Source organism: Gopherus evgoodei, chromosome 8 (genome assembly GCF_007399415.2).
Source record: "Gopherus evgoodei ecotype Sinaloan lineage chromosome 8, rGopEvg1_v1.p, whole genome shotgun sequence".
NCBI lineage: Eukaryota > Metazoa > Chordata > Testudines > Testudinidae > Gopherus > Gopherus evgoodei.
Window position 1 is genome coordinate 48541042 of NC_044329.1, and position 24427 is coordinate 48565468.

The window sequence follows — 24427 nt, forward strand, 5'->3', positions numbered from 1 at the left end:
AGCAAATGTAAAAACAAGTGAGAGTTTATGCTGTTATAACTCTGGTGACAACTGATGTGAACAGAGGTTTGGGAGGTGGACTATTCCCTGCAATGCCACTCTAGGCCTGGATACTCACTTGGCAGTGGGTGCATCCATTCTGGTTAAATAAATCTAACTCAAACCTTCATTAGAACCTCTGGTGGAATCCAAGTCTCCGGCACTTGGATAAGGCTGTGAGCAATTTGTTTCCTTGTAACTTTCAGTTTCATACAGCTCTGTGTTTCTGGGCTCTAGCAAGGATTGAGAAAGGTCACTCACAGGCTGTGTTTCCAGCCTGAGCAGAAGCAGGAAGCCTTGGCAATCCCATGAAAACCATATCCTATTGTGATTCCCTACCCGATCTTGAAAACTCTTGAGGTTCAGAACAAGTCAAGGGGATCTTTAGCTGATGCGGACATAACCAGCTCTCTCTGCCTCCCTCTCTGCCGGACCTTTAAGCAACAGCACATGTTTAGAGTGATGCTGCACTCCATCAACTCCGATCCAACCTAATAGCCCTTTGGGGCCTCTTACTGCTGCCACAAGTCCTGAGGCTGCTTCATCTTGCACAGGGGCACAAGGGGGGTTCAAACCCGCCTTTCCTTGCCATACTGGGTCTACACGGAGTGCACCTTAGCCAGACCAGAAGGTTAAAGCCATGATGCACAACTCAACTTTGAGATCTGACCCAAAAGTCTCAACCTCTTGAGGTTTCCCTCATCATGATCCAGTACCTTCTTTTCTACCCCCCAAAATAGCGTACATTTGCCACCATAATTAAATATTGGGTGTAATGCCTCCACAGGAAGCTCAGTCTACAGTGTATAACCCATACAGCTCACTTTGGAGAAGGCTTCTTGACTTGACATTTTTGCCTGTGTCGTCAATCTGATTACAAAAATAGACACCACTTCCAAGCCCCTGCTGAGTTGTCTCTGATTGCTAAAACAGATAAGATCTGCAGTTGTGTTTCTTTCATGGCACATTCCTACAGAATTTAGTGAATTCTCTCCCTGCTATAGAATTCCATAATCTGGCTGAAAAATTCTACAGAAAGGATCCTATTCTCTATTAATTTTTTTGGATTTTTCAGATAGACTTGGGGCAGGGACTGAGGATGAAATTTTCAAGAGCACCTAAGTGACATAGAAGCTCCCATTTTCAAAAGTAACATGCACCCAGGAGCCTAAATCCCATTGACTTTCAGTGAGACTTTTGAAAATAGGCTTCTAAGTCACTTCTGAAAATTTTGACCCTTGTCTTTGCATGGATTTGTACAACACCTAACTCAATGGAGCCTCGATCCCAATCTGGGATTCCGGGGCTCTACTGTGATAAAATTATTGTTATTGTTCTGTTTGATTTTTGGAAAACTATAATGTTTCATCCTGTGAAATATGATAGAGCTTTTCAGAAGGATCTCTATAGCATTTAGTTGTATGAGAGCTTTACTGACAGTTAAGACCTATATTCTTGTAATGATTTTAAGGCCCTTGTTCTTTAACAATCCTCTGTCTCTGCATCCATCCTGCTGGCTGAGTGAACGCTAAAGCCGTGGCTTGCTGACAGTACTTGGATGAGATGGGCAGAAGATTGACTTATGGCATTACTTACCTGAACTCTGGCTTCAGTGAGGTTGACTCTGCGTGCAAGGTCTTCTCGTACAAAGGCATCGGGGTAATGTGTCCTCTCAAAGACTCTCTCCAATGCCTGGAGCTGACTGCTGTTGAAGGTGGTCCTGTTTCTTCTCTGCTTTCTTTTCTTCTTCTCTTCTGAGTTCAGCTGATCATCTAGAATGGGAGAGAATCAGACAGGTGAAGTGCTGGAACTAGATTACTCGTGTTTCTGAAGCATCAGCATTTACTTTCCTTTTTCCTTTTTCCTTTTTTAAACGCACCTAATTTAGATCTCTGCATCATTTGGATGAGAGATAAAAACCAAGATCCTGGACACTTGGATCAAAGTTGAGACACACATTTTTCATAGATTCATATAAATTAATACATTTGGAGGCCAGAATAGACCATCCTTATCATCTAGTCTGAATACCTCTGGAACACTGGCCAGAGAACTTCCCCCAGTGATTCTTGTATCAAAACCCATAACTTTTGGCTGAGCTAGAACAGACCTTTTAAAAAAAGATTCAACATCGATTTTGGAAGTCCAGGTCTATGGCTTCAGGTCCCTTTCTTCACCTATTTGTCCCCTTTCTTGAAGCTGTCTTTCTAATACAAATGTTTCCCTCTGTCCCACATTGCAGACGGGAGCAAATCAATGAAAACCTTCCAAAGTTTGGATAGGAAATGTGGAGGGAAGTGGAGACTAGACTGAATGCTTCCCTCTGCCCAGTGCTGATAGAAGCCCTACTGCGCAGACAACTTAACGCAGATATAGGGTCAGAACCTCATCTGATATACACTGGCATAGCTCCACTGAAGTCAATGGACTGGATCCCCATCTGGTGTAAATCAGCAAATCTTCACTGAAATCAATTTTAGGAAAAGAAAATAGGAACTCTGGATCTATTCAGCTTGGGGAGCTCACCATCAGCGTGTAGGGCCCTTGATACAGAGAAATTACCCTGCTACAGCAGATGTCCAAGGTCCATCAGGTCTGGACTGGGATTCCTCAAAGCCCTTCAAACTCTACATGATTTAGAAGGCCAGCCTCCTTGCCTCTTCTGCTCTGACATTAATTCGTCTTTCCACCCCATTAGACTAGAATTAATGGACTGTTCTGTGAAGGTAGAGCAGCCTTGGGATGAAGGCACTGGCATATCATTTAGGAGACTTGGTCTGCCATGGATTTTCTCTGTGACTTCGGGAAAGTCACTTAATCTCTGCAGGCTTCAGATATAAAGTAGGGATAACAACTCCTTCCTCCCACCTTCTCCCTGTCTGTTCATTTACAGAGTGGGTTCTTTGAGTCAGGAATTGCCTCTTACTATGTGTTTGTACAGTGACTAACATAATCAGGCTCTCATCTCAGTTGGGACTGCTAGAAGCTATCCTAATACACATTATTATTGGAGGATTTTTGTATTTTGTTTTTCTCTTGGCACAGTTTTTGTGCTGAAGAGGATAACGTTGTTCTCTATCACTAGCTGCTGCACTCGATGCATGCTGCTGAGATCTCCCTAATTCCCACCTGCTTTGCTTTTTTGCAGCTGAAATTCTTTGACTGGCCATCTTCTTCTGCTCCAAAGCTTTGCCAGCGAGACCTATCATAAATAGTGGCTGCTGCATATTCCCCTTCCTCCATCCCTTTATGGCCAGAGGTGATTGGTTAATATGGCTGAGCAAAAGACCAGCTGTACAAGCACCACCCATGTCAAGCACCTACCCTGTTGCACTGAAGCCAGAGCACAAGTATTGAGCTGAGGATTTAGCACCACCAAGATAAAAACCATGCGCACTGCATTAATAGAGAAATGCAGTGACAATCCTATTCCCATGTGCATAATTGTCCCAGGATGCTGAATGAACAGCACAGTGGTCAGATACAATGGTAACCGAGCCGCAGGGCCGGATTTGGGGGGCACCATTTTCTTTGGCAGTGACCGGATCTTCGGCTGCCCCGGTCGCCGCAGGCATTTAGGCGGAGGGAGCTGGGGCAGGGGAGCTCGGGGAGGGCTGCCTGCAGCAAGTAAGGGGGTGGGGGCTGGCACGCAGGGGATCTCCCCACCCCAGCTCACCCCTGCCCCGCCCCCTCCCCGAGCACGCCATGGCTGCCTCACAAACAGGTGGCAATTTTTACATATTTGTTTGCTCATCAGCATTGTTGGATGAGTTCTGAGCATGAACCAATTTCAGCTTAGGCCTTGTTCACAAAGTGTCTGTTGCCAGTATGCATTGTTCGCGAGTCACCAGTGTAGTAAGATGAGGCCCTGAAATATAAACTCTGGTGTCAGAGGCCTAGTCTGAGGCATGAAGCCTGAACCAAAGTACTTCCAGGCATTGCTAAGCAAAAGCTGGGCTGTGAGCCAGCGGCACGCCCCGCTCACAGAAGTTGGTGAGAAGAGGGTTGTTAGAAGCAGGTGCATTCACACATATAAGTGCTAACAAGAGGAACTTGTGTCAAGATGGCACCTGGACAGCTCGATACAAGGACACTCCATAGACATAACAAGTAACAGGCAGGTGCATCTTAAAGACAGGACAGCATGACGGATAGATCTGTTTGTCTGGAACAACATGATTAAAGGGGAGACAGCACCCTACTGAGCCAAGGGGCTGTACCTCAATATGTCATAGGGATGAGTAATCTGTCCTGTAACTGTATAAAAGTAGGTCCTGGAGTGCGTATCTTTGTCCAGCCGAGGGGGCAATGGAGTGTCCCGCCACTGACTTAGCTGTGTCCATTGCCAGGGGGCACATATTCGTAGTATGTCCTGTAGAGTCTATAGGAAACTATTACTATGTTTTGTTTGACAATAAACCTGGCTCGGGTTCCTTCGTACCTTACTAGAGTCTGTGGTCTTTGGGGGGTTCTCTTGGGGTTTGCTGTGTCAGTGATCTGCACAGAGCCGGGGCAGCACACAGAGGGAACATGCACACAGCCAACTGTTATCATCATTGAACAAGAGCAGAGCACTCCCACACCGGTAGCTACTGACAACAACTGGTTGCCCTACGTGATTAGTCACCTAACTCACATGGTTGAGTTTCCATTTACCCAGTTTGGAAGAGCTACACTTTATAAACAGGAAGACTATTTGAAGAACTCATTGATTGGTTGCTTCTCTCAGGAAAGCACTGGAAGATCATTATTATCCTGCTCACCAGATTCCAATGCAAACCAGTGCAAAGGCATCCCAGGCAAAGGTGGAGTTTGGTTCCTCTCATTACTCCCTATTCCACCTTATGCAAACTAGCTCGCTTGGCAAACTGTCCTTCCCTTTGCTCCCTCATTACTTCTTCCATAACAGCATCACAGTTCCTGCTTTGTCAGAGACTACAGGGCCCTTTAGTTCCACCAGAACCCTTAGTATTTGATGCAGTAATGTGGCAGTGTGGCTCCAGATGTCCCCTGAAGCATTTAGGGAGCTATATGTTTATATACTGGGTAGTCAAACCTTTGGCCAGCTAGGTAGGGAACTATCCAAGATGCTGGAGCAATAAGACCACGTAAAACATGGTCTGAGATTCCTTCCTTTTCTCAGTGGCTTTGTTTCTGCTGAACTAGTCTTAATGAAAACACTGGGGAGTTATTTTCTCACCTTTAAGTCACTCATTGGCCTTATAACGAGGCTTACATCCACCATGATTGATTATTTGCTATTTACACTGGTTTTATACCAAGGGAACTTCACTAATGTCAGTAGAGTTGCACCTGCATGAACATGGTGTCCTGGAGTAGAGAATCAGACCCGTAATAGTTTGACATGGCTGCTTTCTGTAATCTGTACCCTGCCTGGCTTCATATTATTCAACTCTAAGGGTAACTCTACACTGAAAAAAACAAAACAAAAACTGGCAGCAGCGAGCCGCAGAGCCCAAGTCAACTGATTTGGCTCATGAGGTTCCCACTATAGCATTAAAAGCAGCAGTGTAGACATTCCTGCTCCAGCAACGCCCCAGCTCTGAGAAGCCACCCCCTTGCTGGGTTTCAGAGCCTGGGCTCCAACCTGGGCGGGAATGTCTACACTGATGTTTTTAGCTCTGTTGTGTGAGTTCCACAACCCATAGTCAGTTGACCTGGGCTCTGAGACTTGTTGCTGTGGGCTTTTTCCTCCCCAGTGTAGACATATCCTATGCTGGAACTTTCAGAGATGTCTGTGGGAGTTTGGCACCCAACTGCCATGGAATTCCAAAGGGAATTGAGCTCCTAATTGAGCAGGTATATTAATAACAATGATTTGCACTGACAGCATCTTCTCTCTGAGGAGCTCAAACATGCATGAACAGTTTCACAGCACCTCTGTCTGTCAGGTCAGCATCTGTTTCCATGCAATGTGGAGGAAGGAAAAGATCTGGGTCCAGCAAAGCACTTAAGCACGTGTTTAACTTTAAGCATGCAAATAGTCCCATTGAAATTAATGGCTCTGCTCATGTGATTAAAGTTAAGCATCTACTTAAATATGTTGCTGGATTGGGACCTTAACATTCTTATATATAACAGACCAGATCTTTGGCTAATGTATATCAGTGTGGACCCATTGAAGCAATGGGCTTAAACTGCAGCAAGGGAGATTTAGGTTGGAGATTAGGAAAAAGTTTCTAACTGTCAGGGTAGTTAAACACTGGAATAGATTGCCTAGGGAAGTTGTGGAATCTCCATCGCTGGAGATATTTAAGAGTAGGTTAGATAAATGTCTATTAGGGATGGTCTAGACAGTATTTGGTCCTGCCATGAGGGCAGGGGACTGGACTCAATGACCTCTCGAGGTCCCTTCCAGTCCTAGAGTCTATGAGTCTATGAGTCTATAAGTTGAAGGAGATACATCAGCTACACCCATCTAGGGATCTGGCCCAATAGATTTAGAATAAAATAAAGCATTGTGAAGTAACCCTGCCTTGCCTCTCCCATAGCGATACTGCCTTCTCCCTAGTATCCCTGGGAAAGGATGCAGTCCCAAAACAGGAAAGTTTTTATTAAGAAAAGGAAATCCAAAATGTGTTGTTTTTCTGAGCACCCATTTGGGATACTTTTTGCTGTCCATCTGGTAACAGTTACTGCACCTGAACACCTAAAATCCATACAATTGGGAACAAAGGGACATTCCACTTAAATTAAAAGGCAGTTTTCAGATTCCAAAAGGTTTACAGCTCTCATATCTTCTCCTCTCCTCAATAAACAGCCAATCCCTGGACAGATTCCTTTCCAGTCTGGGAATGCCTGGATACAAACATGCCCATGATTTCCTTGTATCTGAGAGGAAGTGTTTGGAGATTAGTTTTAAACAGGAGTTTTGAATCTTTAAGCCGAGATGGAAAGGCAGGAATGTGTTAGAAAAGCAAATGTGTTTAGGAATTCTGGAGCATTAAAGTATGGCCACACGCGGTGACAATGGGTCATCCTGATCAGGCTACAGGAAGATGAGTGAGGGAGAGAGTGGGACACAATTTAATTAATACTTGTGTTGAGTGTAGTGTTGGCATTTCTGGTTATGCTTTTCATGGGTTTATTTCAGCCAGTGATGGGGTTGATATCATATGAAGGAGATGATGCTCCACTGCCTTTCACCTTGTGTAGTCACCGAAACCTGTGCAGAGGGAGAGAACTCACCCAGTGATGTGAGGGGACAGTTCTGACAGGGTAGCATTTTACCCTTGGAGCACACAGCGCAAGGCATGGGAGAATCAGTCTCACAGTGTTTCAGTCCCTTGCACAGTGGAAACACTGCAAGAGCAGCTGCTATGGTTTGTGGGCCCCACAAATCGTTCCTGGAGGCATTAAAAAAATTCATGAAAATGGTAAGCACCAATACAAAGTTAGAGATGTGGCTTTTGAGGGAAGTGTTCACTTATGACTTCGTCTGGAATACAAATGAAGATCTCTATTAATACAGGGTCAGTGGAGGATAAGAGGGTCAGATCAGGCAGTCTTTCCATTGACTTCAGTGGGCACTGGATTGGGCCTGAAGTAAGGGCAATAGAACAGAAGCATAAACTCCACAGAGGAACCCTAGTGCAACACTGACAAAAGATGGGCAACCCTCATAAGTGTTGAAGGTTCAGTGTAAGTCGGCTATGAAGGGTCAGGTTGGTTTTTTTTCTCCAGTACGTCTGTGGGAACCAGGCAGCTGTTCCCAATCAGCGGCGCTGTGGATAGGTGGGTGGGTCAATGTTCAAATAATACGACCTCACTCTTCAAATAGAAAACCCAAGTGCCTGGGGCCTGAGCTGGACTGTTTTGTGTAGGGAGTTTGGGAAGGATTCTGAACCCCGCCCAGCTGAGCCACGTGTTGTGTGATCCCCCACCCCCAAGACTGGCCCAAGTTGTTATGAGTTTGGCAGGCATAGCTTCACCACAACTTCATGACATTTGGATCACAACATCCATTGGGTTACATTGCTGCAAACATCATCACATTGTGCTGATGGCCCAGAATGTCCTGTGCTTTAAGCACCCAGAAGAGGGACGGTTCTGCGTTTGAGCTCAGAGTCTAGCTCATTGCCCTTTATGACCAGAATCTAATTCCTAGGGACGGAGGAAGAATAAAAGGGATCCAAATCCACACATACTTCAGCCTAGCATCCCTGCCACCTGAGGATCTCTCTCTCCATACACCCCAGATGGACTCTGGTCTTCTTTCTGCCTCTTAGTGCTTGATCTTCCTCCTAGAGTGGAACAGCTCAGCTCAGCATACCAGGAGGTCTGCATTGTTATCTGTTACCCTACCTCCGACTCATTGCTCCATCTGGGACCCTACGGACTAGAGAAGTGCATTATAGGCTTTTCACTTTCCTTTGATGAATCAATTTTTGGCCAGTGCTGGAGGCAGGATACAGAATTAGATGGCCCATTGGTCCAATGCCAAAAAGCAGATTGTTTGTTCCTGTGGTACCATAGTGACGGGTCACCTTATTTCTATCTTGCTTGGTCATTTCTAGACACAATGGAACTGTTCTTCTCCAACTTATAGGAGTTTTACATTAGTGTGCCTTCATTGACTTTGGTGGAAATATTCCCAATTTACACCATCGTAGATGAGAGGAGAAACCATTGGCTTCTCTTAATATTCATGGGAATATGGGTTAGCTAGAAACATGTCTAAAATTAAATTAGTACAAATCCTAGTGGGGGACTTCATAAACTAGGCTAGCTCTTATACTGCGCTTCTCATCATAAATCTCAAAGTGCTTTACAAAAGAGTGTCAGTATCCCCATTTTACAGATGGGGAAACTGAGGGATGGAAGTGATGTGACCTGCCAAAGCTCACCCAGCAGGCCAGTGGCAGAGCTGGGAATGGAACCCACCCAGGTTTCCTGCATGCCAGTCCAAGACTCTATCCACTAAGCACACTGCCTCTCTTAATTAGATTCAAGAGTATCTAAGAGGGGGTCACAAATCAGATCCCAAACTGTGTATACACCAGTTCTAAGATGCTAAACATAATGATTTTAATGGGAGTTAGGCCCTTAAATATCTTGAAGAGCTGGATCATTGGATCATTGCTTTCTCATGTCCCAAACATTTCTCAGAAGGAAGCTAGTGCCTAAGGGCTCTCTTGGGGTTTCATACCTCATCTTCTGAAACATCTGGTACTGGCCACTATCAGAAACAGAATGTAGGGCTAGGTAGACAGTGGGTCTGATCCAGTCTGGCAATTACTACATTCCTGTGTGTTTGTTACACACGAGGAGCCATTAGCTCAGTGCTATGGGGATGGGAGAACAAAGGAGAGGGCCTGAAAAATGCCAAAGATTAAATGTGCATCCTGCCAACAGCCCCAAAAGCATCATCGCAATTTGCTTGGTTCTTCCTGGCATGAAGGGAGATGCCAGTGATTCACAGCTCACTCATAACAGACGGGATCCAAAAAACAAAAGGTCAATAAAAGGTGACTTGGTGCAGGCACTGAATGGAAAATTATGAGCAATCGTTATATTCCAGTGACTCATGTGAAGGTCACCCCTGGCCAATTCACCTCTGCTATCAATTGGCATGGAGCGTGGATATTACTCACCTATTACAGGAAGTATCTGGACACTGATTGCTAGGCAGCTAAGCCCAGTGGTGGTTTTCCTTGACCACAGGCTTGGGTAAATTACAGGGTCAGAGACGACTAGAGGGTGTAGCCACACAACTCCCAGTAAGGTCAATGAGTGGCTAAATCATCTCTTAGGTAGCTTTGAAAAATCTCAACCATCCTCAGCACCTTGATTTCTAATTCTCCTCCTACCACTATCACTATTTCATTGCCTGGAACACCCTTTTCTTTTCTTCTTCATCCTTTCCTGCATTTGCTGAATAGCAGAAAGGGGACAAAACCAGCATCTGACCTCTGCTCTCTGGTAGTTCAGAAACAGGAAACATATCATGGCTCAATTTGGTTCACATCCTCCAAGGCCCGATCCCCTGGCATGCCCATACCTATCCCTGCCTACCAACCACCCACACCCACCCCATCTCTGGATGAGACCCATGACATCCCTCCAGAGGGCAAGGAGAGAACATTGCAGGGTAGACACATGCCCAGAACTAAACAGAAGTAGAGGGCATATAGCACTTTGCTGTCCAGGTTACTCAGCACATGCAAAAAGAGAGAGGAAGGACCATCCATTGGTTAGAGCACTAGCCTAGGATTTGGCTTAAACTCCTTGTTCTGTCATATGCTTCCTGTGTGGCCTGCGACAGATCATGTATTCTCTAGAGGCATTCCCCAGTAGAGATAATAGCAATGCCCTGCCTCGCAGGTGTGGTGGAAGGTGCTCAGATATTGTAGAGATAAGGGCTGTATAAATACCATAGAGGGAGCCTGAGAGGAGGAAATAGAAAGAGGGGAAATAGGAAAGAGAGAAATACTATAATAGGACACAAGATTTGTGGGTCAACATTTGCTGTTATTTAGATTGTAAGTAAAAGGATTGGCAGGACTTGAACGCAAGCCTGGAGGCCTCTCACACAACCAACACCCCCCGGTGGCAGCTGCAACCTGGATGCTCCCTATGAGCCACAATCCACAGGGACTGATGGACAGCTGTCTTTAGCGACCCCTGATTGGCTCCTTGATCCTACATAAGCCCATAGGGTTTACCGGGAAGGGTCCAGGCAACAATATGGATTACAAGCTAGCTGCCATGACAACCCTGCTTCTCTGCCTTTGAACTCCCGGTACTGACCTTGGCTCTGATTTGGATCCTGATTTCTGATTGACCCCCTCAACCCCAACACTAAGATTCCGATATGTAGTATTGATCCCTGGCCCAATTCCTGATTTTGTCTCTGACCCTCAGCCTTGGCTCCTGACTGAGGGTATGTCTACACTACCTGCCAGATTGGCGGGCAGTGATCCATCTACTGGGGATCGATTTATCGTGTCTAGTGTAGACACAATAAAATCGATCCCCGATCGCTCTGCTGTCGGCTCCGGAACTCCACCGTGGCAAGAGGTGGAAGCGGAGTCGACGGGGGAGCGGCAGCGGTTGACTCGCCGCCGTCCTCACGGCCAGGTAAATCGACCTAAGATACGCTGACTTCAGCTATGCTATTTGCATAGCTGAAGTAGCATATCTTAGGTTGACTCCCACCCCACTGTAGACCTAGCCTTAGACTCTAGCTCTGACCCTCAACTTGACTCCGACTCCAGCTCTGATCCCTGGCATCAGTTCCTGGCTCCCAAGACCCTGCCACTAGTCCTGCCTGACTTTGCCCAAGATCCTGACATTAAGCTTTTTGAGGCAGGGGTTGCCTCTGACTATATGTTTGTACAGCACCATGCACAATGGGCTCCTGTCCTCTGTAGGGTGCTCCAGCCACTGCAATGATAATAATGTCAGAAACTGAAGTAAAAGAGGAATCATTTAGACACAGCTACTGATTATTATAAACACAATAATCAAATCCACATTGAAACTAAACAGTTTGATTTAATCCAAGAAGGGTATGAGGCTTTTTCAACCCAAGACATTTAACCACAAAGCATAGGATGTGCCAGGAAAGATTTTTCACATCAGTTGTGTAAGCTGGAAGCTCAATGACTTAATTCCAGCAAGAAAACAAGAGCATTGAAATATGTTCTCAGGTCTCAAAATACTAAGTGAGAAAATTTAGTGGAAAATTTTGACTTTTGGTAGAAAAAAGTAAAACTGAAAGTTTTCTGCCAAAAGCCAACAAAAAATTCAGGTTTAGTGTTTGCCAATAGAAAAAAGCAACACTTTATTGAGAAAAATAGATACTTGCTGTGAAAATTTTTGTTTAATCAAAATCCAAATTTTCCAGACCAAAAAAAAAGGTTTGATGGGAAATTTTTGAGCAACCTACTTCCAGGAGTTCCAGAGATTCCTTGCCAAAGTAAAACTTGGTGTATGGCTATAACTCTTTGCCCAGTTCGGTCCTTGCTTGGCCCTGGTGACATTTCCTTTTATATTTGAAATACCGTGTGCCCCCCCCAGCAACACATTGTGCACTACAGAACAGGGAACTTAGAGGGGAAAGGGCTGAGAAAAGGAATTCAAAACTAGCATTGGGTTTGTTTATGAAAAGAAATTAACAAAGACATCATGAAAGCAATCCTTACAGCATGATAGCAATCTATCCAGCTCCAAATTATCAATAGAAGTTACTTTTCCCATTACAAATTGCTGAAGGCAAAAACTATTAACACAGACAAATTCTGGAGAGGCAGTGTCAGTTTCGGGAGCAGAGTCCATATGTTTTTGAGTTGCTCTGTGAGTTAGTGAAACTGGAAAAAAAATCCTCATGTGAATGAATATTATATTTTCTTAAAAAGTCTTTTTAAGAGAACATCTTCTAACATTCAGTGGTTAGAAAATGCCAACATTAAGGTTTCAACTGCAACTTTAAAGAGACTGTGTCAATCTGAAGATCACTTTTTCCCCTTAAAATTTCTATTTATTATTGCTAGCAGTAACCCTGAAGACCCCTACCATGGAAAGAGAGTTGAGAGAAAGTTCCTCTCTATTTTTCTTCAGTTTATTTTGTGCATTGGACAGCATTTGGTGTATGGTTAATTTCATCACTCCCTTGTTGAGGGTCATTTGCATGTGGTGTCTCATGCTGACATCACTCTCATGCAGTCCTCACACTCTGCAAGAGTCTATTTACCAGGAGTAGCAGCAGCAAAGTTAAAACTGGAAAGCAGCAGGCAGGTGTGAGCACAGAGAGAAAAAGGGGGAGAAGAGACCCAAGCATGTAAGGGTTTGCTCTCAAACCTGCACAAAATATCCTTCCAAACACCCCTTAGAAATACAAAACCCTTATTTTTATGTTTAAAAGTCATTACAGAGTTGTTGCAATTACCCCAAATCAAGCACTGCAAACTCAGGAAACTAAGAGTTAAGGTCACAATTAAAATAAATATAAAATTGTTCGGGTAAGAAATGCCCAAGTAAGTGATCCACATAACATAACTCTGCCCTTTAGTGACACAATGCAATGACCACACAAATATAATTTTAAAAAAACCAAAACCATCTGACTGCACACTACTAGATTGTGACCTACTACCCCATATTGGAACCCAGAGGGGGCCTCATTAAACAATTACAACCATATTTACTGGGGACCACATCCTGAAAGAAATAGTTTCTAAAGTCCCTCTTCTGGCCTTCAAACAACCCAACTTCATCAGAAGCAAGCTCCCCACAGACCAGGACACTCAAAGTGGCACCAGACCGTGCCAGAAAAACAGATGCAAAACCTGCAGACATATCTCCACTGCTACAATGATCAACATCCCCCAGAACACACCTTTCAAGATCCATGGCTCCGACACATACTTATTGAAACATATGGTGTAACTCATCCAGTGCACTAAATGCCCCAATAACAACTGTGTGAGTGAAGCAAGGCAAGGTGGGTGAGGTGATATCTTTTATTGGACTAACTTCTGTTGGTGGGAGAGAGAAGCTTTCACCAACAGAAGTTGTCTCAATAAGAGATATCACCTCACCCACATTGTCTAATTATAATTAAGAAAATTTAATATTTGTGATCCCAGATCAGGTTGTACTGATTTTTAACACACATCAATTTTTTTTCACATTTTCCCCCCTCATGGCACACTATCATTGTTAAGTTAGTTGACGGGGTTTTTTTTCAGATATAGCCTGTACACAAGACTTTAACTGATTTTAACTATATAGAAAGTTTGGGTCTACATTATACCATTGTTAAAGTCATTCGGGACAAAGGAAAGACTGAGTCAGATGCTAAATGTCTTAAAGGACACAGTTTATATTTAATTTAACTCAAACAAAAAAAAAAACAGATTTCCTTGTTAATTCTCAGAAAAGTCACTTGTCCTCAAAAGAGTAAGGGTGATAAGTTTGGAAAGCAGTTATCACTTGTTGTATTTTTCATTCAAAACAAAGATCGAGTCCTTCTTTAAATATAAAATGAACTTGTGTGTGTGGATACATGTATGTATTATTTCCTGAGCAACCATAGCTGCCAAATGCATATATCCACACCATGACTACTCTTCTATTTTTAGCATATTAGCTCAATCAGAGCTAACCTGGGTATGTCTGCCTGATCTGGAAACTACACCTCTAGCTGGAGTGTAGACACCACACCAGCAAGGTTATGTCTACACTACAATAAGTGGTGTGATTGTAGCCAGTATAGACATGCCTGAGCTAGCTTTGAACAGTAATAGCAGTGAAGCTGTACAAGCTCACTTGGGACCCTGGTATGTACTCCATCAGAGCAGCCATGCGGCCGTCCGTGCTGCTGCAGCTTTAGTGCACTTGTTTTCTGTGTTACCTGAGCTAGCTTTGATCTAGTTATGTTTGCACACGCTGCAGTCACACCTCTGACATCAGTGTAGCACTGATGTTGGGCACAAATGTAATCCTGACAGAACTGGAAGAAGGGCACAGATTCTCTCATACCAGTAGTTTGAAAAAATTGTCACTAGATGTTAACCGTCAAAAAAAGTATTTACTGGAAAAAATACACCTCAAATCATATTTATAATTTGATATAAAGCCAATGAGCATCTCACTAGATGCCACAGTCAAGACTAAACTGCTGTAACTGGGTTCCTTTTACTCTGGATATGATTTCAGTTAGGATTTGTCACACCCTTCTCTGCCCCCAACACAAATGCATGGACCCAGCCCTTTGCGTCCTTCAGCGATTATTAAGGAGAATGGTTAGTTCTCCTTTTGTAGCAGGGTTTTCAACCAGGGCTCCAGGTCAGATGGTTCCCATAATATGGTAAGTCCTCTATGGATCTTGGACTCCAAGGCATGTGTTTGGAATTCCTTGTCTGTTTCATATTTTATTTTACATATTATAATTTTATGTGACTTATCACATTGGTCCTTGGGAAATGAATCAAAAACAAACACATTGTAAAAAGGCTTGCCAGTGGCGAATTATAGAGGTCAGGCTAAATGACCACGAAGGTCCCCTGGCTCTATAAACTATGAATCTATGGCATGTCTACGCTCCAGTCAGAGGTGTGATTGCAGCTTCAGTGGATGTATTTGCACTAGGTTTACATGCACTAGTACAGCTAAAAATAGCAGTGTAGGTGTGACTTGGTAGGCGTCAGCACAAGATGTATAAGTCCACCAGTACCGATGGCATGTACTTGCATTGCAGAAGCTGGAAGCCCTGCATCTACAGTGCTAGTTTTAACCATGCTACTACAGGTATAGCTAGCACAGGTATTTCTACCCAATCTCCAATTGCACTTCAGACTGCAATATAGACGTACCTTATGTTGTGTTTGTAACTGGTCAACACACCCCAATCCACTGGTGCCTGTTGTCACATCTCTTAAAGAGCACACAGTGACATAAAGCTATGCAAAACAATCCCAAAGCCAGCACTACAAAGTCAATAGATATCATCCCCTCCCTTATATATAGAAACATTGGGTTCCATTACCCACCTCATATTCACAAGACTCTGGCCCTGCCGAAATTAACACACGCATTTAACATTGAAGTCTATAGCACTACTCAAGAGTGAAAATACAAGTCTGGGCATAAATCTTTGCCGGCTTCAAAGCCAGGTTTACAACATCTGCATCTCTGGCCATCTGTTCCTCAACCCCTCAGTCATGTCTGGTGATGTCTCTTGCTACCCAAAAACCCTTCACATCTTTTAGTGCAACTGTTTGAAATCAAATATTGTACAACACAGTTTTAAAAGTGCCTGCACTCCATTTTCATTTCCTCCAGCAGCATGTCTGCCTGTCTGCTTCCTTTTCTGTCACCATCTCATTTCACTCCAAAACAACTTTTCCTTTTTCCCTCTAAAAAAATTCTCCCTCTGTTCATTCATTGTGAAAATTCCTGGATCATCAATGGGTTAGCGTCATATTCCTTCCGGACCCCAATGAGTGATCATCTAGTCTGGTATCTCATCTCCAGTGGTGGCCAGTAACAGATGCTTCAGAAGAAGGAGTAAAATATCATGGAAAAGGCAATGAGGAAATATCCCACTCACAAGCAAACTATACTAATTTGCCTCATTAGTATCCAGAAGCAGTAAGTGCCACAAGGTAATTGTAAAATGCATCAACAAAAAGTATTTCCAGATATCTCTTATACAGTTGCTGCCCCTTTAAAGTTTTAGCTGGTGCCCTCTATTTCCTGTACTTGGATATCTTTCTCCTTGTATGGGGCAAAAGTAAGGGGTGCCTGACTGATCACTTTAACTGGACAAAGCCCACAAACATCTTGAAGCTGTGCACAGGTTTAAAGTCACATGAGACCACCATAAGTCATAGTGTAAAAAGAAATCAGCAGAGAAACACAGAGTATTCCTAAGGACCCCCTGGCATTTCAAGGACCAAACTGCTGGTTGGTTTTTGTTTGTTTGTTTTTTTGTTTTTTTGGACCACTGGAAGAATAAAACCCTAGTAAAACCATCTTTGGGAATATTATTTCCTATCTGTTATCCTGGCAGAGTGCTCCAGCCCTCACTAGATCTCACACTTTGGTGGAGGAGCCATGCTAGGTGGTAAACATCCCACAATTCCTGGAGTCATCGTAAAACAGGATGGAATTCACAACATCCCTCTGACTTGGTGAATTCTTAGCGATATTATTCTCCTTATTCAAAGCCTATGATGTATATGACTTATGAGGGAGGAGAGTACCCAATACCTGTCTGGTTTTTACTTGCACCCTGAGGAAAACCAGCAAAAAAACCCATCAGGCCACACTCCTGCCCTCTTAAATCTGCAGTGACTCCACTGAAGTTAACGGATTGCATGTGGTGTATATCTAGGCAGAATTTAACCCATCATCCTTGGACCATACTCATAAAAAGCAGAACACCTGGAGGGTATCCCTCGTCATTTACATTTTTTCCAGTATGGCAAAATATAGTGTGTTTGTTTTTACAGATTATTTCCCAAGATCCTCAGCCCTTTTCTGGTCCCTGTGTATCACATAAAAGTGCCGGAGCAATGTGAAGGGTTTATTAAAGCCCCATATCTTCCCTGGGCATAGGCATTGCAGGAGAGAGTGGTAATGCTGCTGTCAGAGGACCCTCTTGCAAGCCCTGGTGTAGGAGCAAGCTGAGGATGGGGCTGGGGCTAAGAGGGGTGTGTCAGAGGCAGGATCGGAACATGCAGTATGGTGGAGACTCCAGGTAGCACTGCAGTCATCAGGGCAATTCTTTAGGATAGGGGGCGCTCTAGAGAGCAGCTCAGTTTTTGGCAGGCACAAAGGTGTCTTAAATCCAGCTCAACCTGCATCCCCCTGGGCTGTGAGTTCTGTGGTGCACATGTAATACAGACAGACCACGGTCGTCAGCGGGCAGGATCAAACCTGGGACCTTGGGAGCTTAGTGGATTAGCTAAAAGCCATGTGACTGTTAGCTAAGGCTGTAGAGCAGGCTCATTAATCTCTCTCTAAGTGGTCTCGGTGCCACTAGACGGGACAGAACACCACACCCAGGAGGTGTGTGGGTTACACACAGAATCTCACCTGTTATCGTTATTACTATTCATTTATATTGTGGTACTGGCTAGAGGCCAGTGAGGTTGCTGCCCATTGTGCCTTCCAGCCTCTCTCTCAAACAGGCCAATCTGCGGCCAGGAACACATATGGCTTCACTTGTTTTTACTTTGTACTCAGAAAACTGCAAAAATCCATGTGGGTTTCAACTGGAAAAAATGGAAAAATAAAAGATATTTTGCACAGGGCTACTAAAAATATTTTTGCAAGAGAATTAAAAAAAAATTGCAAACCAATTGTTTGGCATTTTGTGCATTCCTAACAGCCTTTTCCAAACTCTGTGGGAACTACAATGCTCTGCAAAACCACCCAGAACTCTCTTTAGCTTGCACTGGCAAAGATTTACTCATTCCTACTTGATTCATGAATATCTTTGCTTGTTTGGGTCCCACAGAGAGCTGGCTTTGCTGCTGGGAAGTGTCATTACTACATAGCCTTGTCCCACCTGTATCTGGAAATTCACTTTGACATGTTATTTTGTATGTATGGCCCATGTGGACCCACAGTCAATGGCCTGTGTGATATGAGCGCCAGCTGGCCTCCCCAGTAAACAAGAATGGTATTTGCAATAGATATTTCATCTATTTATAATTTTAACACACAGACCTCAGACAGCTAGAAGAATGTTAGCTACAGATCACCTAGTGTGCCACATCCTGTTAGTTCTTGTTACCAAGGACTGGATCTATAGTGCTGTAATTCAGGGCATTGACAGGATGTTATGGGAAAACATAAGATGCAGATGAACGTGAAAAAGAACATTATGGTCAGATCTCTGAAAAGGTCATTTTCCTTTCATTCATATCCAAATGTATTTCGACCCAGTTAGATGATTTCCCCCGAGTAACGCATGCATCTTGGAACCATTAGCAGATTTTCATTTAGAAATCCTGATCTAAACCACTAAAGCATTTTATGGGTCCCTCCTGATCAGACCTGGAAAAATGATGGCATAAGAGATCCAGTAACAAGAGAACTTGAGCCAGGTTATTAGCTTCCAGGCTACATGCCTCATCCAAGAATGGAACATCCAAAGAGGCACCGTGTTCTGTGGGTGCTGAATAAAAACCTTTTTATCTAACATTGTTAGAGTACCGAGTCTGTGGGATTAGAGAGTTTAGAGCTACTTAAAAAACTAACTTTGTTCCTCATTCTTTTCACTGAAACCGATAGCCTGCTATTAGCTGGTTCTAGCTGAAAGATGATAGGACTGGAAAAAGGAAGAGTCTGTGTTTTCTTAGGTACAACTTGCAACTCACACAAGACAACAAGATTCTGCAGAATTAGCAAAACTATGGGCCAGATTCAGAGTTGGTCTATAATGGTGTAAATCCAGACTGACTCCGGTGACTTCTCGGGAATTCTCTAGATTTACAACAGTGTAAACGGAGATCAGAATCTGACCCAACTTGTATACTTAGCCTATTATATATACTGAATGCATTTCATATTAGCTAATAAATTGCTCCATCTTATGTCTCTTAACCTTTTGGAATGATGAATATTTGGAATGTATTTTGAATGGTCCTCTGCCAAAGTCTAACAGCTATCTAGAGATTTGAAATCAAAAGGATGAGAAATGGAAACCTATTCATTCCCAGTAGACGAGGCAGGGTAATTATTATCATCAGAGCTTTTGAGAATTGGGGAGAATGAGTGATATGTTGGAATCTACACTGTACAATATTGCAAAATGATCTTCACTTCCATGTAATGAATATATTATCAAATAATTCTCCTTCACTGCCCTTAATCAGTCATAATTAGCTGACACCCCAACCTGGAAGTCTGGATGATTCAAGGGATTAGTAATGAGCTACAGAACATTGCATCCTAGAATACTGCTTTAAATTTGGTTCAGAGCAGTAACAGCACTTCGCCCTTCTGTTGCATTTTAATCTAAGGATCTCAAAGCACTTTAAAGGCATACAGTTTACCACACCCCTGTTAGGGCATATTATCATCATCCCCATTTTATGGATGAGTAAAGTAAAGCAAAGAGATTTAACGACTCACCCAAAAGTCACATAGCTAGAAGAACAAGGGATGGAAGCCCCAGCCCTCCTATTCTAACCACTAGGACATGGTGTCTCAGTGAACAAAAGTCATGCGATGACTGTTTCACGGGCTATTTGCAATCAGTCAATTAGCTCAGCCACAAATCTGGATCTTGGATACAAAGCCACCAACACAGTAGATGATGACATCACTCAGTATGCTTGTCTCATCAGAGAGGCCAACACTTGAATGGGCCAAAAAGGAAGCAACGCTCTCACTTTTGGCTATGGACTGTCTAGACATGTTGGCAGGGCAGTGCTGAGGGATTTATATTGCCATTTCCCTGCTTCCTGTGTTCTGCTGAAAGAGAATTTCTGCCTCCAGGGCTGGCAGTACGGCACCTTGGATAAATTTCATAGAGTTGGCCAAAAGAAGCCAATAATTCTTGCATAGGAAGATTTTTAAAATTCATTTGTTTTGTTTTTCCAAAATTCCTTCAGAAAATTTTTTTCCATAAAAAAGCAAAAACTGAAAAAAATAACTATTTTTGTTTCCAAAAAAATCAGTGTTTGAAAACCAAAAAATGACAATGTTAACGACAATTGCAGCAGAAACCCGAAATATTTTAACAGCCAATAAAATTTAACCAATGTTTTCTCTCTCTAAAGGTAAACATTTCAATGCCACATGTGTCACCTCTCATACTACCCCTGATCATCTCTTGTGAATGGCCATTATATTAAAGCAGGATCATTTTATTTGAGATATGGAAACCAGCAGAACCGTATGTTTCTCACACTCATTCGGTTAACAAATCTCTCCTAGCAGACTTCCAGCTATACGTTTGAATGTCTAGGGTAGGGGCAAGAAACAGAAGCTAAAATCAAAAGTATTTAAGTATCAGATTGTTGTAACTATGCAAGACCACAAAAGGGAATAAACAGAACAAGTCCTAGTGCTACCTAGAGACTGAAAGATGTCACCAAACTGCCCAAAGATAATCTAGTGCCCTGGCCTCACTTATATCCGCCAAAGGCCAGTGTGGTGGGGTAGTCTGTCCCTTGAAGGCACTACTGGCTAATGGTAAGTCCATCCTGCCATCTGGCATGGCTCTTTATGAGTTGAAAGATCTGATTGTAGACACAAGGATGTGGGAGATATTGGAAGAGACGAAGCAGTCTTGCAAGTAAGAAGTATTTGGTAGGCAGTGCTGGTGCAACCCATTAGCGACCTAGGTGGTCGCCTAGGGCACTAGCATTTGGGGGGCGACATTTTGAGTCCTTCAGCAGTGACCACGGCGGCTGGATCTTCAGCCGCCCCGGTTGTTGTCGGCATTTAGGCAGAGGGAGCTGGGGCAGGGGTGTGCGGGGAGGCCTGCCTTCAGCAAGTAAGGGGGTGGCACAGCACACAGGGGAACTCCCCGCCCCAGCTCACCTCTGCTCCGCCTCCTCCCCTGAGCACTCTGCCCCACTTTGTTTCTTTCCCTCCCAGTCTTGCGGTGCCAAAGAGCTGATTGGCTCTGCAAGCCTGGGAGTTGGGAGAAGAGGAGTGGTGACAATGTGCTCAGGGAGGAGGTGGAGCAGAGGTGAGCTGGGGTGGGGAGCTGCCACGCAGCTCCCCGGGCCAGGGGGAGCTGCTGCGGGGGGGGAGGGGCGCCACAGGATGGAGAAGGGAAGCTGCCACAGGGGGGACCTGTCAGGGCGGGGGGGGGGGGCAGAGAGCTGCCACAGGGCTCGGGGGGGATTCAAGGTGGAAGTTTCGCCTAGGGCGCGAAACATCCTTGCACCCGCCCTTTGGGAGGAAATCCCATTATTGCTTCTTTAAGAGTTGGAGCCTTGCAGAAGGGGTGGAGTAAAACTCCTCTCTCACCCAACCAATCAGGGATGAGTTGGGAGAAGGGGACCAGCATAAATACTGCAGAGGACTGCTAAACCCTCTGAGCCTGAGGACCAAGTGGGACTGGCCAGGGCCAGCTCCAGGTTTTCTGCGGCCCCAAGCGTCTAAAAAAAAACACCAAAAACTGCAGCAGCGTGATCGCACTGCTCCACTGTCAGCGGCAATTCGGCAGCAGGTCCTTTGCTCCAAGAGGGACTGAGGGACCCACTGCTGAATTGCCACCAAAGACCTGGATGTGCCTCCCCAATAGCGGCCAGAGTGCCGCCCCTTGATATTGGCCACCCCAAGCACCTGCTTCTTTAGCTGGTGCCTGGAGCCAGCCCTGGGGCTGCTGAGGGAAAAGCTGCCTACAGCCCAGCTCCAGAAGTACAGCTGGGGAGCCCTGGTAAGGAGAGGGACAATAGTTGCTTGAATGACCCAGCTCCAAGAGGAGGGCTGGGGCTTCTGCTATAAGGAGAAGTTACGGAGACTGAGAAATGACTATGAAGGGACTGAGAACAGAGCTTACAGGACAGGCTTCAGGGGAACCCTAAAAGCCAGATGCACCTTTAATTTATTTGGGATTTTGTTATGGACCCTTTTGTATGAGGTTTTACAATAAACCAGCCTCCCAGGAGGGTATTTATTGAGTCAAGCATCAAGATGGCCTGAAGTGGATTTATTGGCTTCCTGAGAAGGGAAACTGAGGCAGGGAGTCGCTGCATCACCATACTAACTCAGCAGGTGGCACTACAGGGCAGGCATGCCCTATGACAGGCAGAGTCTTTTCTGTGTTTAGTACCTTAACCAAATGCACATCAGGCAGATGCAACAAATCAGAGATCTAGACCAAGATGAACATAGAAGGCCAGTTACCTCTAAGTGCAATATCAGTGGAGTTACTCCAGGGATGAATTTCATCCAGTGGGACAAACTCAGCAGTGGCATAAATGATAAGGTAAAGGCTACATGCTGGGTATAGGGTGGTTAGAAACTAGGTGTCAGTGACAGTGTTGGCTTGTACCAGTTCAGCATTCAGGAGTGAGCAAAATGAGTGTCACTGAAATGCCAGCTTAGTGGAAAGGTAACTAAATACCTCCATTTAGCCTGTGCGACAGGCCAAGGTGGGCATGTCATTCATTTTTTAAGATTACCAAATGGCAAAGGTTCTCTTGAGGACCTGATTGCTAGAGCATCCACACACCATATTAGTGGATCAGATGCAGATACAAACTTTGTATCCACACAAGGCTCTCAGGTTGCTGACAGCCATTATTGTCACTGCCTGCGGGGACCACAGCATTTTTGCTGTCAAGATCTCTGCCACCTGGGCTCAGAACCAACTTGGTTTCTCATAGATAGCCTTTGAGACTACACAACCAGTTACACCCTAGGCCTCATCTCTGGATTGATCATAGACAGAGCGTAGAATGCTATTCCCCCTTCTGTCCTGTGCAGATCACCAACTCATTCAGGTGGAAGGCAGAGCTGTTCCTGTCTCTAGGCAAGAAGGAACCACTGTGGTGGTCTGCTTGTGAAAGCACATCCTGGGCCCTTTTTCTTTCCCAAATGTTCTTAGGAAAATCCTACCCAGCCAATAGGCTCAGGGGGACAGAAGAACCAGTCAGACACTACAATCACTGTAGGATGGACACTCCTTCCTTTCATGGCAACATCCAAAGCTCTCGTATGACCCAATCAGAGAAGTGGGAAGAGACATCAGCACAGGCATAAATAGGCTTTGCCAGAAGGGATTCTTACAAGTCAACATTCCTGCTGTGGAGGATACAAAGATCTTCTCTTCCACCGTCACTCACTGAGTCACACCCCACAGAACTAACCCAGACTGAAAATCAAGTCTTCAACCAGCAATGCTTGTCCTGAACTCCAGAACCCAGCCCCTCTGTTGTGGGGAGCTACCAGCCCACTTCCCTGAGATCACCCACACTTGCGATGGCCTCTCTGGACATCAGGGGCAGCAAGCCAAGCCAAGCCAAGCTCAGGCCCAGTAACCTTCTCCCTCCAAGGATTTGGTCCATGCTTAGGAAGCACTAATAGAAATCTGAGCCATGACCTACCACTCATGCCTAGTGAGAGACATTAGAGAATTTGGAACCCTTCGTAAATGGGATCACCAACCTTTCCTTTGAAGAAGGAAATCTGCCTCCTGCCTTGAAACATGAACTACCCTGAGCAGAACTTAAGAAATCATTACTTAATATAGTTGACTCACAAATTACTGCTCGGTGTCCCTCCCATTTCTGAGCAAGCTAATCAAGAAGCTAGCAGAGAATCAACTCCAAGTCTGCCTCTCTACTACCAACAGGTAGAGCCCTGCACAGATACAAAATTTGTATCCGCATCTGATCCACAATCCACAAACATGGTCCATGGATATCCACAGATTTGCAGAGCTCTACTAATGGGAACCCTATGAGACAGCTCCAGCCTTTTCCATCTTAACTTTCCTATCCTTCTTCTCTGACTTTCTCAGTAAATTTGGGCAAGTTATGGCACTGCTCTGTGCCTTATTTTCCACACCTGTAGACTGGGTATATAATACTTGTTTCACAGGGGCATTGTGGAGATTAATTAACTTTTGGACAGTTCCTGGAACACTCAAAGTCCTGTTTAAATGCTAGGTGATAGTATTAAAAAAACTGGAGAGCTGATGGGCCTTAAATCCAGTCAGGAGAGGACCCTTACTACAGAATTGGCCGTCTGATCCTAAAATGGGGTTTTTTAAATGCAGCTCATTAAGTGTGTGCTGGAAAAACAGAAAAGCATTTTCCATACAGAAGAGGACATCCAAGAAAAGCCCTTTTGGACTGAAGTTGGCAAGGGGCTGCTGAGGATTTATCTTTGGCACAGAATGTGCTCTGTCAGGGGGTTGTAACTAACAATACATTGAAAAACATGC

At 44.4% G+C, this 24427-nt stretch overlaps 1 protein-coding gene across 2 annotated transcripts in view; it reads right to left on the reverse strand.

Moving 5' to 3' along the window:
• The window catches only part of PRRX1 (paired related homeobox 1), a 97082-nt gene that overhangs the window by 12267 nt on the left and 60388 nt on the right, over positions 1-24427 (reverse strand). For both annotated transcript variants that reach the window (XM_030573586.1, XM_030573588.1), the window contains exon 2: positions 1636-1811. In XM_030573586.1, the coding sequence (XP_030429446.1) occupies positions 1636-1811 (176 nt within the window). The remainder of the gene's footprint in view (positions 1-1635; positions 1812-24427) is intronic.